General features: G+C 34.3%; 1 protein-coding gene across 3 annotated transcripts in view; it reads left to right on the top strand.

Moving 5' to 3' along the window:
* Positions 1-12,955, top strand: part of wge (BAH domain and coiled-coil containing protein winged eye) — a 155,183-nt gene that overhangs the window by 116,791 nt on the left and 25,437 nt on the right. For all 3 annotated transcript variants that reach the window (XM_088273610.1, XM_088273608.1, XM_088273609.1), the window contains 2 exons: positions 2,528-3,169; positions 6,882-7,019. In XM_088273610.1, the coding sequence (XP_088129736.1) occupies positions 2,695-3,169; positions 6,882-7,019 (613 nt within the window). In that variant the 5' untranslated portion in view covers positions 2,528-2,694. The remainder of the gene's footprint in view (positions 1-2,527; positions 3,170-6,881; positions 7,020-12,955) is intronic.

Raw genomic sequence — 12,955 nt, 5'->3', positions numbered from 1 at the left:
GAGTTTTTGGACAACGGCATAAACGAACGAAATTTATGCGATTTCTTCAATTGCGCTGTCAAATTAAGGCTCGCAGAACAATCGATAGATAAGATAAATATTTTTTACTTACTTATCTTAAGTATTTTTTCCCTCTTTAAATAAACTTTATTTTTTATTTTTTAAAACATATTTTATAAAAAAAATATGGCTATTTTTTTTACTATCTGGAAAAAGATTTTTCTAACAGACCCGCACATTTTTTATGCGAGCCATATCCTCTTGCAGTTCTGCTCTCCTGATCAAATAGGAGGGACTTCAAAACCGCTCGTTGTTCAGTTATGCACACACGGCACACTCCTCCGCGGGCGTGTGTATACCAACACAGCTACACCGCCACGTGCATACGATGTTATAACACTAATACCTTTCAAGTCTCCCGCCCATAGCCGTTATCTTGAACAATCCTCCTTCCTTTATGCTATCCTGGTGCTCGCTTTAAGGTAGTCCGTAACCTGATTCGACATTTGATGAAAAAACGCGCGAAACGCAAAAAAATCGTTTTATACGCGCGCGCGCGTCTTTCTATAAAAAAATATAAAAATGAATTTAGAATTTCATATATGTTTTCAAGACTGTTATTAAATTGTAAACAGTCAATCAATGGCTGGACATACCCATTTTTTCAATTAAGCCGTACGTGTGTGTTGGTACGTGTAACATAAATAATCCCGTTGACCTGATTGTATTCGGTAATCAAAGATATCGATTTTCCAGAAGTGGTTGGCGTGTGACAGGTTCTAATGGTGAAATAGAAATTGGACGATAAACTGTGACATTTCCACGCGCATGTAATATTTACGAACCATCTATAATATAATGGACATTGCTAGAATACACATTTGCGCTGACGATTCATTGATATTCAAAACGTTTTTCCTTTTCATAAATACATTGGTAATTAGGAAATGCTTATTTTGTTATCATTTATATCTAAATTTATTAAATTGTCTATCGATTTTCACATTTCCATGGAGTCGTCCCTAGGAGCGTGCGGGTGTACAGGGCCTCGCACCTTTTAGAGGAAAAAGCTCAAAATTTGTGAAAAATTTCACGTCCATTGTTTACGGTTTAAAAAAAGGTCTCTTGGATTTTTTTGAATAATTTGCGACGACTTCGTGGAATTTTTTTTTCTTTAATTATTTTTTTGTCATCCTCGTAAGATATCATCTTACACCAGGCTTAGTTTTTCCTTTCGACGATTCCGATTCGTTTAAAACTTAAAATAGTATTAAAGATGCGCTTTTGGTGTTATTTAATTGATTTATTATTCATTCATCTTTAAGCCACTTATTCATTTCAGCTGCTTTTAAAATATTATTAAAAATTCATTAGTAAAAATAGTTTATTTCGATCGATATTTATGTTCGAGTCTATCTACCAATGAGTATATGAAGTATCTATCTATCGCGTTGCGTGTATCGATCCCTGGTTCGCCCCAACAGGTTTTCTCCTCTCCCCTTTCTCTGCATCCACCCTCTAGTATTTTCCTTCCACCCCTCACCCCAGGAAACAGCTGTGACAGTCCTTCCAGTATGTCCAGGGGTGGTCAGCTTGCTGAGGGTGATCTTGAACCATTATTATTATAGTGTAATTTTTGTATTCGCATTTTATGGGTGTACCATTCAAAGAGGCCGTTAATGATTTTATGTATTCACATACTCCTCTTTGTTAATTTCCCCCAAATTTGTTAGCAAATTAGTAGAGAAAAAACTTTACAGCCAACTTTGTGTCATTCATCTAATTATTATTGGTATTCAATGGTACTCACTCTAAGGACAATTACACAGTTGTTAAAAAAATCAATGAATTTCATTTTGAGGAATTTGGAAAGTCATATTTTAAAAAAAAATCTATCATAAGGGGTTTTGATACCTACAAATGTTACATAATGTTATAATATAAATTACATAACATCACACGTGTCTTGTTTTTTATGCATGTAATATTTTTATACAACAAGAGCTAGATATTTTGTCACTTTGCGAGTATATTGTAATGATCGTTGTTTTTTTTTGTATATTATTTGTAATTATTCTTACAATGGAAAAATAAAGGCTTGTCAAAAAAATGTCAATACCATATGTATGCGCGTATGCATTTCTTCTTTGCACACACGTTTTTTTTTAAATTATGTTATTTAATATTACATATACTTATATATGTATAATATATTAACTAATATTCAACTATTATATCCTATCCAGAGTTATTTTAAAACATCCATAAGTAGGTACACGCAAATCCTATCTAAAGTAAAACATCCTCTCAGTGCACGCAAATGTCACATAAATTACATAAAATATTTTTATTTTTTAAGTACATACTTATTTATGATTAATTTGAACGACTTTTTTGCTGTTATTGGTAGGTATTATTCTATTTCTCCGAACTTACCTGCGTATTTAATCGAATTTAGCCAAATAAGGCATTGGTACTTTGTTTCGTTAAACAATAAAATAAATTTTTCTTTTCTATTTTGTTTTAGTGTCCGAGTCGCTGTTTTCTGCTGCAGGCAACTTCTCTGTGGGAGGCCTAGGCGCTCCAACTCCTCCCCCTGGCTCGCCATACTCCCCTCTTCAACTGGACCTATTAGGCTCCTACTCCAACCATAACTCGACCAGTACTACTAACATCCTCATAGAGCAGCAGGGCATGCACACTACCACCTTCCAGGCTGCCAAGAAGTGCTTCAACTCCAACACTATTTGCTGCGACATGCAGACCGATGACTCGAGAACTTGGGACAATAGAACTAATTTAGCAGACGTCATTACGACGACAATGCAACCCTTGACGATCAAAACAGAAAATATCATCACGACTTCAAAAAAGTCCTGTAATTCTTGCGTGGTTGAGTCACCGGCTAAGAAAATGCCTCATTTCTTGAACGATGGATCGTTAATTTCAAATGGAGGCTGCAGTAGGACGAATCCAGTATCATGGACAACCACTGTACCATCAATGGGAGGAGCTTTAGTCCAAGTGAAAAGAGAACCTCCGAGTATCGACAACCACCAGGGAATGATGCCCATTAAATTGGAACAGAATTCTCCTTCGTCCAAGCCAAATGGAGAAATGAACACTCATCATTCTGTAGTCACCTCGATTGCTGGTTCCATCAGCAATGGTAAGTTATTTTTTTATTTTAAATATTAGGGCGGTAATAATTATTCCGTCATACAAGTCTCGGGTTTCCTCAACTGCATAATTGAACTGAAGTTAAATATTATCTCCTTGCGGCATGACAGATTTTTATATGTGTGTATGTTCGAGATAATTTCAACCACTACAGTCTCAATAAAATTACTGACCGCACATAATGTCGTTTGACTGTAAACCGGAACGATGGCAGCTGAAATAAATGCAAAACGTTTTTGTTAACGCTCGACCTGCGCACGGTGTTTCAAAGACACAGGAAATTCACGTCATATTTCTTTAGCGCCATCGTGATCAAAGATTCTCCTCGGTATGGCTTAACTGGAAACCGGAATCGCTGGTTTTATTTTATCGGGGTTTTCCACACTTTATATTTTAAAATAGTTGTAAAAAAATCATCTTAATTCGCTAAAGTATTTACTTAAATTATATTTTTTTAAATTTATAAATGAGAAAAAAAATTATCTTGCTCAAATTAAGTTGTGTTCTGTTTCGTTCGACGCTTGCTGACCTTGGTGAATCGCGCGGTGCCCGATGTGGCTCAGAACTGTACCATAGTACCAGGAGCGCATGAAACTGAGTCGGATTATCGGAATACCTACGTTACATTACATTCAACGTTCAACGCTGCGCGCCATTTGCGACATGATATTCAGTAATCAGTACGCTCAGCGATCCGTTCTCATTTCTGCGGCCCTCGTATTCTCATATTGTTATATTTCGTCATTGTAATTTTATCAAAACAGTTCACAACCAACCGTTTATTGTTTGTTAAGCTTGGTCTGAGTTTGCGCACGATTAGAGATATTTTTTTTCATTCGTCGTTGTTTTTATTTTTATAGTAAATAAATATCCATGCAATCAATTCCTTCTTCATAGCTAGATGAGAAACATCCAGCAAAATTTGCAGCAATAAAAATTCACCTATTTGTCTGTTACTGCATATAGAAAAATCAACACGCGATGGGAATATTTAAAACCACTAAATAATCAAATTGTTTGGCTGTGAACGGATAGTATACATGTGTATATGTGTATAGCTGTGAGTACTTCGAGTTTGAATTTTAAACACATTGAAGTGAAAGGAACGAAACACGCTGAATATATTTCGGAGTCAAGCTGCTCCGAGATTAAGAGGCTCACGCGAAATGCTAATCTATATTGTTGAGCAACAATAATAATACATAATATGTATAATTCTGTTAAATATATACAAAACTAAAATTTCTTACATCCTAGGTCAGTTGGGAAAGTAAATGCACTAAATTAACAAAGTATTGTGTCGGGTTGTGGTCCCGTGATTAGTGTAGCGGACTCTTAAGTCAGAGTTTCTCGGTTCGAACCTACTCTACCACAATTTGATACCTATTTCTAATAATGAGCCGCTTAGGCTCACAGAAATAGTATGAAATTGAAATATTTGTGCTAATAAAATAACGCAAATCTTGTTCTTTAAAAAAAACAACAAAAAAGGTATAAAATAAACTCGTAAAAACATGATTAAGGGTTCCATTGAGCTAAAAGAGAAAATACAGTTAACCTATGAATATGCTTTGTTTTGTGAGTACTCGTTTACTCGTTTGAAGTTCATTTTCAGGACACTATCTATGGCATTATATGGTATCAATATTATCTATGGTACCTAATAAAATTGTGCAATGTGAAACGTAATGTGTGATTTTTTTTCTACCTTACCAAGTCTAAGTTTCAACTAATAAAAAAAATAATTTTAAAAAGGAAATATGTACCGCAAACTGACTTAAAACATGTAGGTAATCTCGTAAAAGTTGACTGTCATTTTTTATTTAAATATTATGATAGAATGTTTACAAAAGTAACTAAAAATATTTTTATTTACTACTAGTTGTATCTGGCCACGCTTTGCTGTGGTTCAGTCTGGTTAAATGGAAAAGAAAATATAAAAACACGTGAGTGTTAAAATGCAACGTTGTGGCAAAACATCAAAGCAATAGGTTAATAAATTATTTAAGGAGATTTAAGATTTTGAACAAACGATTATTTTGATTTTTTAGTAGTACAGATACTGCCTCAGTTATTGAGGAGATTTCCAAAGAAAATACTTTATTATTGTTGAATGTTACCAAAGTTCCGCAAATCATAATGGTAGATCTTAATCGTTAAGTCGTCCAAAGAAACAATCCTTTATCTTTGCACTCCTGGAGGTCATGACAAGTGCTATATATTATATATTCTATTTTAACATTGTTGTGGATATCCAACCCGATCTAAATGCATTTATTTATTGGTCACGTGTTGTGAGACTCAAGCATTCACGCTGTTCATGAATCTTTTTAAATTGCGTTTGAAATGGCATATTTTAAATGTCAACCTCAAAGTTATACATAAGGCATAATAATATCGAATAGTGTAAACAATAATATAAAATGGGGAAACTTTTTTACTGTTTATTTTGACCAACGGCCAATGGAATTTTACACAACACCAAAAGTAATAACTATGTTACATAAAGCATTTAGGATACACGAGGTTATCACCGAAATAGAAATAGTGTCCAAACCCACAAACAGGGAAATTTATATTTTTGTTTTAACAATGTCGTAAATATAATACATGCATATATTAAATACCCAATGTTTTGCACACGAGTTTCCGCAATCTGTTACTGGCGAACGAATGCAATTTAGTGTATAATATAATTTACGCTAGGCATTTAGTTTTACCATCAGTCCATAATTCTGTCTTATTCGCTACATCTAAGTTATCTAAATTGCCATTCATTTTGGATAAAATTGTTAAACGTCGTCGTAATGTTTTTTTTATTCGTTGTCCTTTTAACTCAATTAGGCTAAGTCCTTCACAGCATTTTAGGCCTTCCTTAACACGTTCAATGCGTGAAAAAATAATGCCATACACTGCGAATTTTTGAAAATCCATAACATTGGTCAAAATCAATTCTACTTTATATTTAAACATCATAAATAAGTGTATTCCTTCGTGTTTTCAAAACATACAAAACCGGCTACGAATCCTTACCTTTATTCGACACGACTCCCGTCAACGCCTTGCTGCAATATTTGTATGGACACGAGAACTGTGTTCTTTATATATGGTACATATCGTAGTCGTCCAGGAGAAAGTGACCAACTAACAAAACGTAAAATGTTCAAGAGGACCATTTAAGTCTTTTTTGCTTGACAAGAAAATAAACATCAAAGCAGCTAGTCATTTTTAACAAGTCAATACTTCTAAGTTTAAAATCCTTTGATATTTTTTTCAGGGTAATGTTAAGCTAGTAAGATATAAATTAGTCAATAATCACGTTTTTGTAAAAAAATGCACTTGGTCACTTTCTCCTGTATGAATACGATATTTTTGATTTGACAAAACGTTCGACATTTATCACTTACAAAAAAACTGTCTTGCCCAAACAAAAAAATGTGTATGTATAAAATGAAACCTTTAGGTTCATTGGCATTTAATTTTCGTAACTTTTCCATGTGAAACATAAGTTTATCCTACTTAAAATTTAAATTAGATCCTTATTTTGTTCGACACGACAGTTGCACAGCGAGGGTCTGTGATGGTTATGAATAATTGATAAATGTTTGATGATTTTTTGTCGTTTCCGTTATGTCATCTTACTCGTATGCATTACATAATATAAATTATGTATGTACTTAATGTTTGTAATTATTCTTTAGGGACTATTCCGGTCGGCATAGCAGTGGCCAGACAGCGATTACCACACGAGTTGGGCGGAGGAGGAGGGGGCGGGGGCATGATCCCCGCCCCCCTCTCGCACTCTGGCAAAGATCAACTCCCGAGGTTTCCCGATTTGGGTAAGTGCTTTTCACTTTGTTCCTCATACCTTATACGCTTCTGCACTCCTGAGCAAATTATTATGTAAATGTCAACCACGACGGCCGTATCTAAAAAAAACCCCGTCAATATTAATTACAATAATTAATTTATTACACAACGTACACACAATTAGTACACAACGGAGTTCTGGTTCCCTTGTCTATGGAAGCGAAGCATGGAGTTGGCAAAAGAAGGATGAAAGCAGACTGAATGCAGTCGAAATGCGATCTCTCAGACGAATGTGTGGCAAAACGATGTTTGATAGATGTTCGAATGATGAAATAAGGAAAGAATGCAAGGCTGAGATGAGTATTATCGATAAAATAAAGAAAGGTGTGTAGAGATGGTTTGGACATGTGGAACGTATGAGTTAGGAAAGAACGGTTAAACAAATGTATGAGGCGAATGTAGTTGGAAAAAGAAACAGAGGAAGACCGAGAAAAACCTGTCACAATCAGGTATGTCAAATACTTAAAGCGGCCGGGTCAGGAGTCGTAATAATCGTCGGATATGTATGAGGAGCTGCATGAATGTAGAAGAGGCGAAGAATGTTTGCAAAGACAGACTGGTGTGGCGTTCGATTCTCTCTGCCTACCCCTGCGGGGAAGCGGCGTGATGGTTAGTTAGCTATAATTAATTTAGTGTTAATAATAATAATAAAATTGGATAACTTATATAGCGCCATTTTCGTAAAAAAATACCTCAAGGGCGCTTCGAAAATCAAATTGTCTTTATACCAAAGATTGCTCGTGTAAAAAAAATAGCTTTTGGATGTCAGCAGATCTGTTTTAGAGTGTTCATTAGGTAACTGATTGCCTGCCCATTTTTGTTAAATCCAGGAGTGTTATACGTCGCAGATTTATTTTCATAAGATAAAATAAAATAAATAAATCGTTTCTAGTGTATGTCGTAATTTTGTATATTAAAAGCATTGTTAACTTTGTGGTATGGTAATATAACACTCTCCTTATCATTCATCGTCCACTTTGTGTAATACCACTTTAAATTTATAAGTGGTATTACACAAAGTGAACGATGAATGATAAGGAGAGTGTTATATGTCAGAATTGACTGGAATGTGATTTTTTCCAGAAAAAAAAATCAATAATAAATTATCAATTTTGCCCAAAAGAGTTTTACCTGTAAAGTCTAAATGGGGGATTTATAGCCGGATATGAAAATCAAGTTTGTATTACTCATGTTGTCAAAAAACACGACTAAATAATAAAATGACTTTTCATGAGGGTTAGTCCAGTATTCCTCCGGGCTGTCCGATCCCGCACCACCGCGCACCGGGATGGAGTGAAGTAATTCATGACTGATTTATTGAATAATAAAATGAGAGAATAACGACTCACGGCTTTCTTCATTCTTCATTTAACTTCTTGGCTTTAACGACTCAAAAACTGGAACAGTCAACAACTTGTCACATTTCAAATGTCGCAGATATTTTTTTTGCCTTTGTTTGACACTTTACTTTGAAGCGTTTACTCTTCAACTTTACATACCGTACGTTGAATGTGAGTCGGGGACAATAGCTCCTTCCTACTTTTAATTAACTTTCTCGTGTTTTTACTCTTTACATCCCTCGAAATGGAATCTTTGGAGTAATTTGAAAAAAATATTTATTATTTGAATTGATACCTAATATGTAAAACTGACCATCCGTGTTCGTTATCTGTGATAAAGAAAACGCAGCCAACAATTAAGTCCTGAAAAGCGTTTTTTTTCTCATTATAGTTTTGTCTATGCTGTATCGTTTTCTAATGACATTTGCAATGGTTAATAATTTTGACATAATTTTCAATTAATTCTTAATAAAATGTTATGTTTGATATTAAATTAATATGAATTATAATATATAATAGCCTTTTAAATAAAATACAATAATACAAATTAATAATGATAATTGAAAAATTCTTATTACCTACCATTTATTTGAAAAAACTTATTCTATTATCAAAATCAATTGAGAAACAGACACACGAGTCACAACACGAGGGTTGTTTGATATACTTCGCCCCTGATCTATTTCAGAATGGATGAGAAAATGTTTTCATATCTTATTTTTCGACCTAGTTCAGTGATGCACCAACATTTCTTTAGCTTCCTGGTAGAATATTTGTCCGACTTCTGTCAACTATTGATCTACAGCAGTCATAAAAAATCATTGAATTTTGGAAATAGCCAACAGTCATCGGGTGCTAGTAGTTCAGGTGAATATTGGGGGTCTTCAAGCATTTTGAACACAGCCTCGTGAATAGCAGCCGTTGGTACTAACGCCTTGTGATCTTAAATACCGTCCTGATAAAACAAAACCCTCAGTTTCTTCTTCCTTTGTTATTTTATAATCTGCCGCAATTGGAGTAACAGCTTAGCGTAATAGAAGCATGTTACTTTGGGTCCCTTTGAGAGATAGTCATCAAGCAAACACCCTGCACCATCTCAGTAGACTAAAGCCATGAATGACCTCGTCAGAAGACGTTTGGATCCCAAACTTGCGGTGCGATGGAGACCCTTGTGTTTCAATGCATGTTTTGGCATTTGATTTCATTGTCATGTTTTTTGGGCCCATTTTTATGGTTATATACCGATCGAGAAAGTCCTGTTTATGAAGCAGAGAATAAGCTTTTTTGACATTCGAGGAACCCATCTTGCAACTTTTTCCATCTCCTAAACTTCCCTGTTGGACGGTCTGATAGAACACGCCCACTTCTTCAATCTCTGATGGGTTTTTTAAATAAAATTCTGATGAAAAATAAAAGTGAAAATTAATAAAAATGGTTAAGATATATCTATTGACTTGTAAAAGTTTTGACGTGATTTTCACGTGTATATAAAAAAAATACAAGATTTTAATCGCATTACATATTTGTGAAGTAAACATGAAAATTATTTATATGTGAAGATCTACATTGTTAATCATATTATCAAATGTACATTACGTAAATAATTCGGCGCAAGTACAAGTCGATTGTCACGAGGGTTATTCGATTATTCTTCAATGTGATTTTGTAACAGCACTTTTTTTTTATTTTATACTAGCCATTGAATCTAAAAGTATAATCATTCCACTAGGTCTGGAAGGAATGTTTAACCTCGATGGTATTAGGTTGGTTTTATTTGAAACTATCGAAAATCAATTTTTTTTAATTGTTTACTGCTGAAATTGATTTGACCGCGAATATTCCATAGTTTATTTTTATGTTTTCACAAACAACATATTGATAATTTAATCGATATTCTGTAATCAATCAAAAGTGAAGTTTTGAAAAGAAATATTTCTGGGAGAATTACTTAAAATATTGCTATAGAAATGGTTTTTTTTCTTTTTACATGGTTTTTCTCCATTCACAATTGATTGTCAACCATTGGAACGATAGAAAATTGAGTAATTAACAAAAATATACTGGATTTAAATTTTCATTGTATGAATTATTCCACTCTGAGAAGTATTAGGAGAACAGCGGGAGAAATGGGTACACGGCTGACGAATAACTAATCGATTTAATGCCCCAGGTCAGTTAATGTGAGTACAATAGCTGTACGAGTATGTATTGTTCATACAAAGTTCGCGCATTTCTCGTTCGTTTTCTCCCTCTGACTGAATGCGCCACCATGTTAGTATGTGCACTTTGAACTTTAATCAGCAGTGAAAAAAACGTTATTTTCGTTTTGCTTTCAACTCGGTGGCCGTAATTTATCTACTCGGAGACGGTGCGGATGGAGTAGGCGGAGAGCGCGGGCGCGAACGCTGAGAACAGTCTGAGTGTGATAAATCTCTCTCATTTCGTGCCGCCCTGGTACCGCTGTCGAGGGAATGTGAAATGGCGGGTAACTTTGCCACATAACCAAACCTTACTTATTATTTTCCGGAAATTCATATTAATATTACAATAATGACTGAATTATGAATAATAACTGTTTTTTGGTTACCTGATTAGGTTAGTATGTTTCATCACTTTTTCTCGGTTCAGATCAGCTTGTGATTGACGTCAAATTGTCATATTAGGAGATAGAAATACGCAATACGTGACCAAATTTGAGCACTAATTGGCATGATTGATCGAAATCAAAAACCGAAGTAAGTAAACCACGTATTTTAAAGAAGTTTTTTTATTTGATCCCCCATGTCCCATTTTGGAATGTGCCTATCTAATATGGCGGTCAATCATATTTATTTATGTATTAATTTTAAATCAAACACAGATTTTTGAGTCTACTAAGTTGTATTGTTGATTTAAAATTAATACATAAATTAAAATGGAGTTCTACAAATTCAACGCCAAATCAATAAATAAATTTATTTATGTAATTACAAGTGAAGTGTGCAGGCCTCTAAGGTTGTTCATATAACATGTACATTATTTACTTACAACATTTTGAGTGTGTCCAAATACTTGTTCACAAAATCTGGATTATCTCCAATTACAGGAGTTATTTTCATATTATTTTTTGACATATCATCAAAGATGAAGAAGAATATGGAAGTCTGGGCATTTACGGGGCTTACGACCGTCATAGGCTGGTTTAAGTGATCACTTTACACACGTGTAACATTCACCAATTCTACCAATTATTGACAACCACACTACTCAAATTCTTGGAAGTTCTATATATATGAACCAATTTAGAAACCTTGTTCATGAATCACTAGAACTTCACTAGAGACATCTATTGGTGAGATGTAAAGAAGCTTTTTATTAAAATGCCCAGACTTCCATATTCTTCTTCATCTTTGATGATATGTCAAAAAATAATATGAAAATAACTCTTGTAGTTGGAGATAATCCAGATTTTGTGAACAAGTATTTGGACACACTCAAAATGTTGTAAATAAATTATCTGGTCAAATTATATGCTTAATAATAAAAATGAAAATGGTATTTTCTGGCGTTTCTCATGTGTGTGATTATAATCCAGGATTCGGATCTCACATACTAATATAAGAGTTTCTGCTTAATAAAAAGCTTCTTTACATCTCACCAATAGATGTCTCTAGTGAAGTTCTAGTGATTCATGAAAAAGGTTTCTAAATTGGTTCATATATATAGAACTTCCAAGAATTTGAGTAGTGTGGTTGTCAATAATGGGTAGAATTGGTGAATGTTACACGTGTGTAAAGTGATCACTTAAACTAGCCTATGACGGTCGTAAGCCCCGTAAATGCCCAGACTTCCATATTCTTCTTCATCTTTGATGATATGTCAAAAAATAATACATTATTTACCATTCAAAAAATCTTTATAAAGTTGCATACTTTCTCATATTCCATGAGTTATTTCCCATATTATATACGAATATTCAAATGTTGCCAAGAGAATCCCTACTTTAGTTAAAAATAAATAAAAAAAAGTAATGTGATAAAAGAGTTAAGTTACCGGTGAGATGGAAGCGACTAACATTTTGCTTATAGGGCAAGAGCTCCCCCGTAAAAGCAAATAATTATCATCGTAGACGAGAGTGGAATTTCGGGTACCTTTGAATTGTCCATTTATGAACCCAGCTAAGGTACGTCCTCCCTCTCGAGTTTCGGTAAAATGAAACCCTTAAAACTCACTCCCTAGCCAGTGTCAGAAACAAGCGGTACTATTCTCACACACCCAAACCCACCCCGTTAGTCATCTCGTGCTACACACAACCTTTTTGAGGTGTAAACATCCGAATTGTAAGAAAACCTATATGATTATGCTTAGGCACGTCTAGTGTGTGGGGTTGATTGGGTTTTTATTCTAAAAGCGATCAACGATTAATTTTGAAGATATAATTTTTTTAAATTAAACAGTAAAATACGTATCCCTGTTATGTCACGCGTCAACAATCTGTCATCGTGCGGTCAATTTTCGCATTCTTTGGCATTGGGATTAGAGTGATATTTTTCCATGTCAGGTATCGAAAAAAGTAAATATGTAAA

This window comes from Brachycentrus maculatus, unplaced genomic scaffold, assembly GCF_059751285.1.
Source record: "Brachycentrus maculatus isolate JH-2025_06_01 unplaced genomic scaffold, ASM5975128v1 h1tg000589l, whole genome shotgun sequence".
Classification (NCBI taxonomy): Eukaryota; Metazoa; Arthropoda; class Insecta; order Trichoptera; family Brachycentridae; genus Brachycentrus; species Brachycentrus maculatus.
Note: the sequence above shows the minus strand (reverse complement) of the source record. Positions and strands in the feature narration are given on the sequence as shown.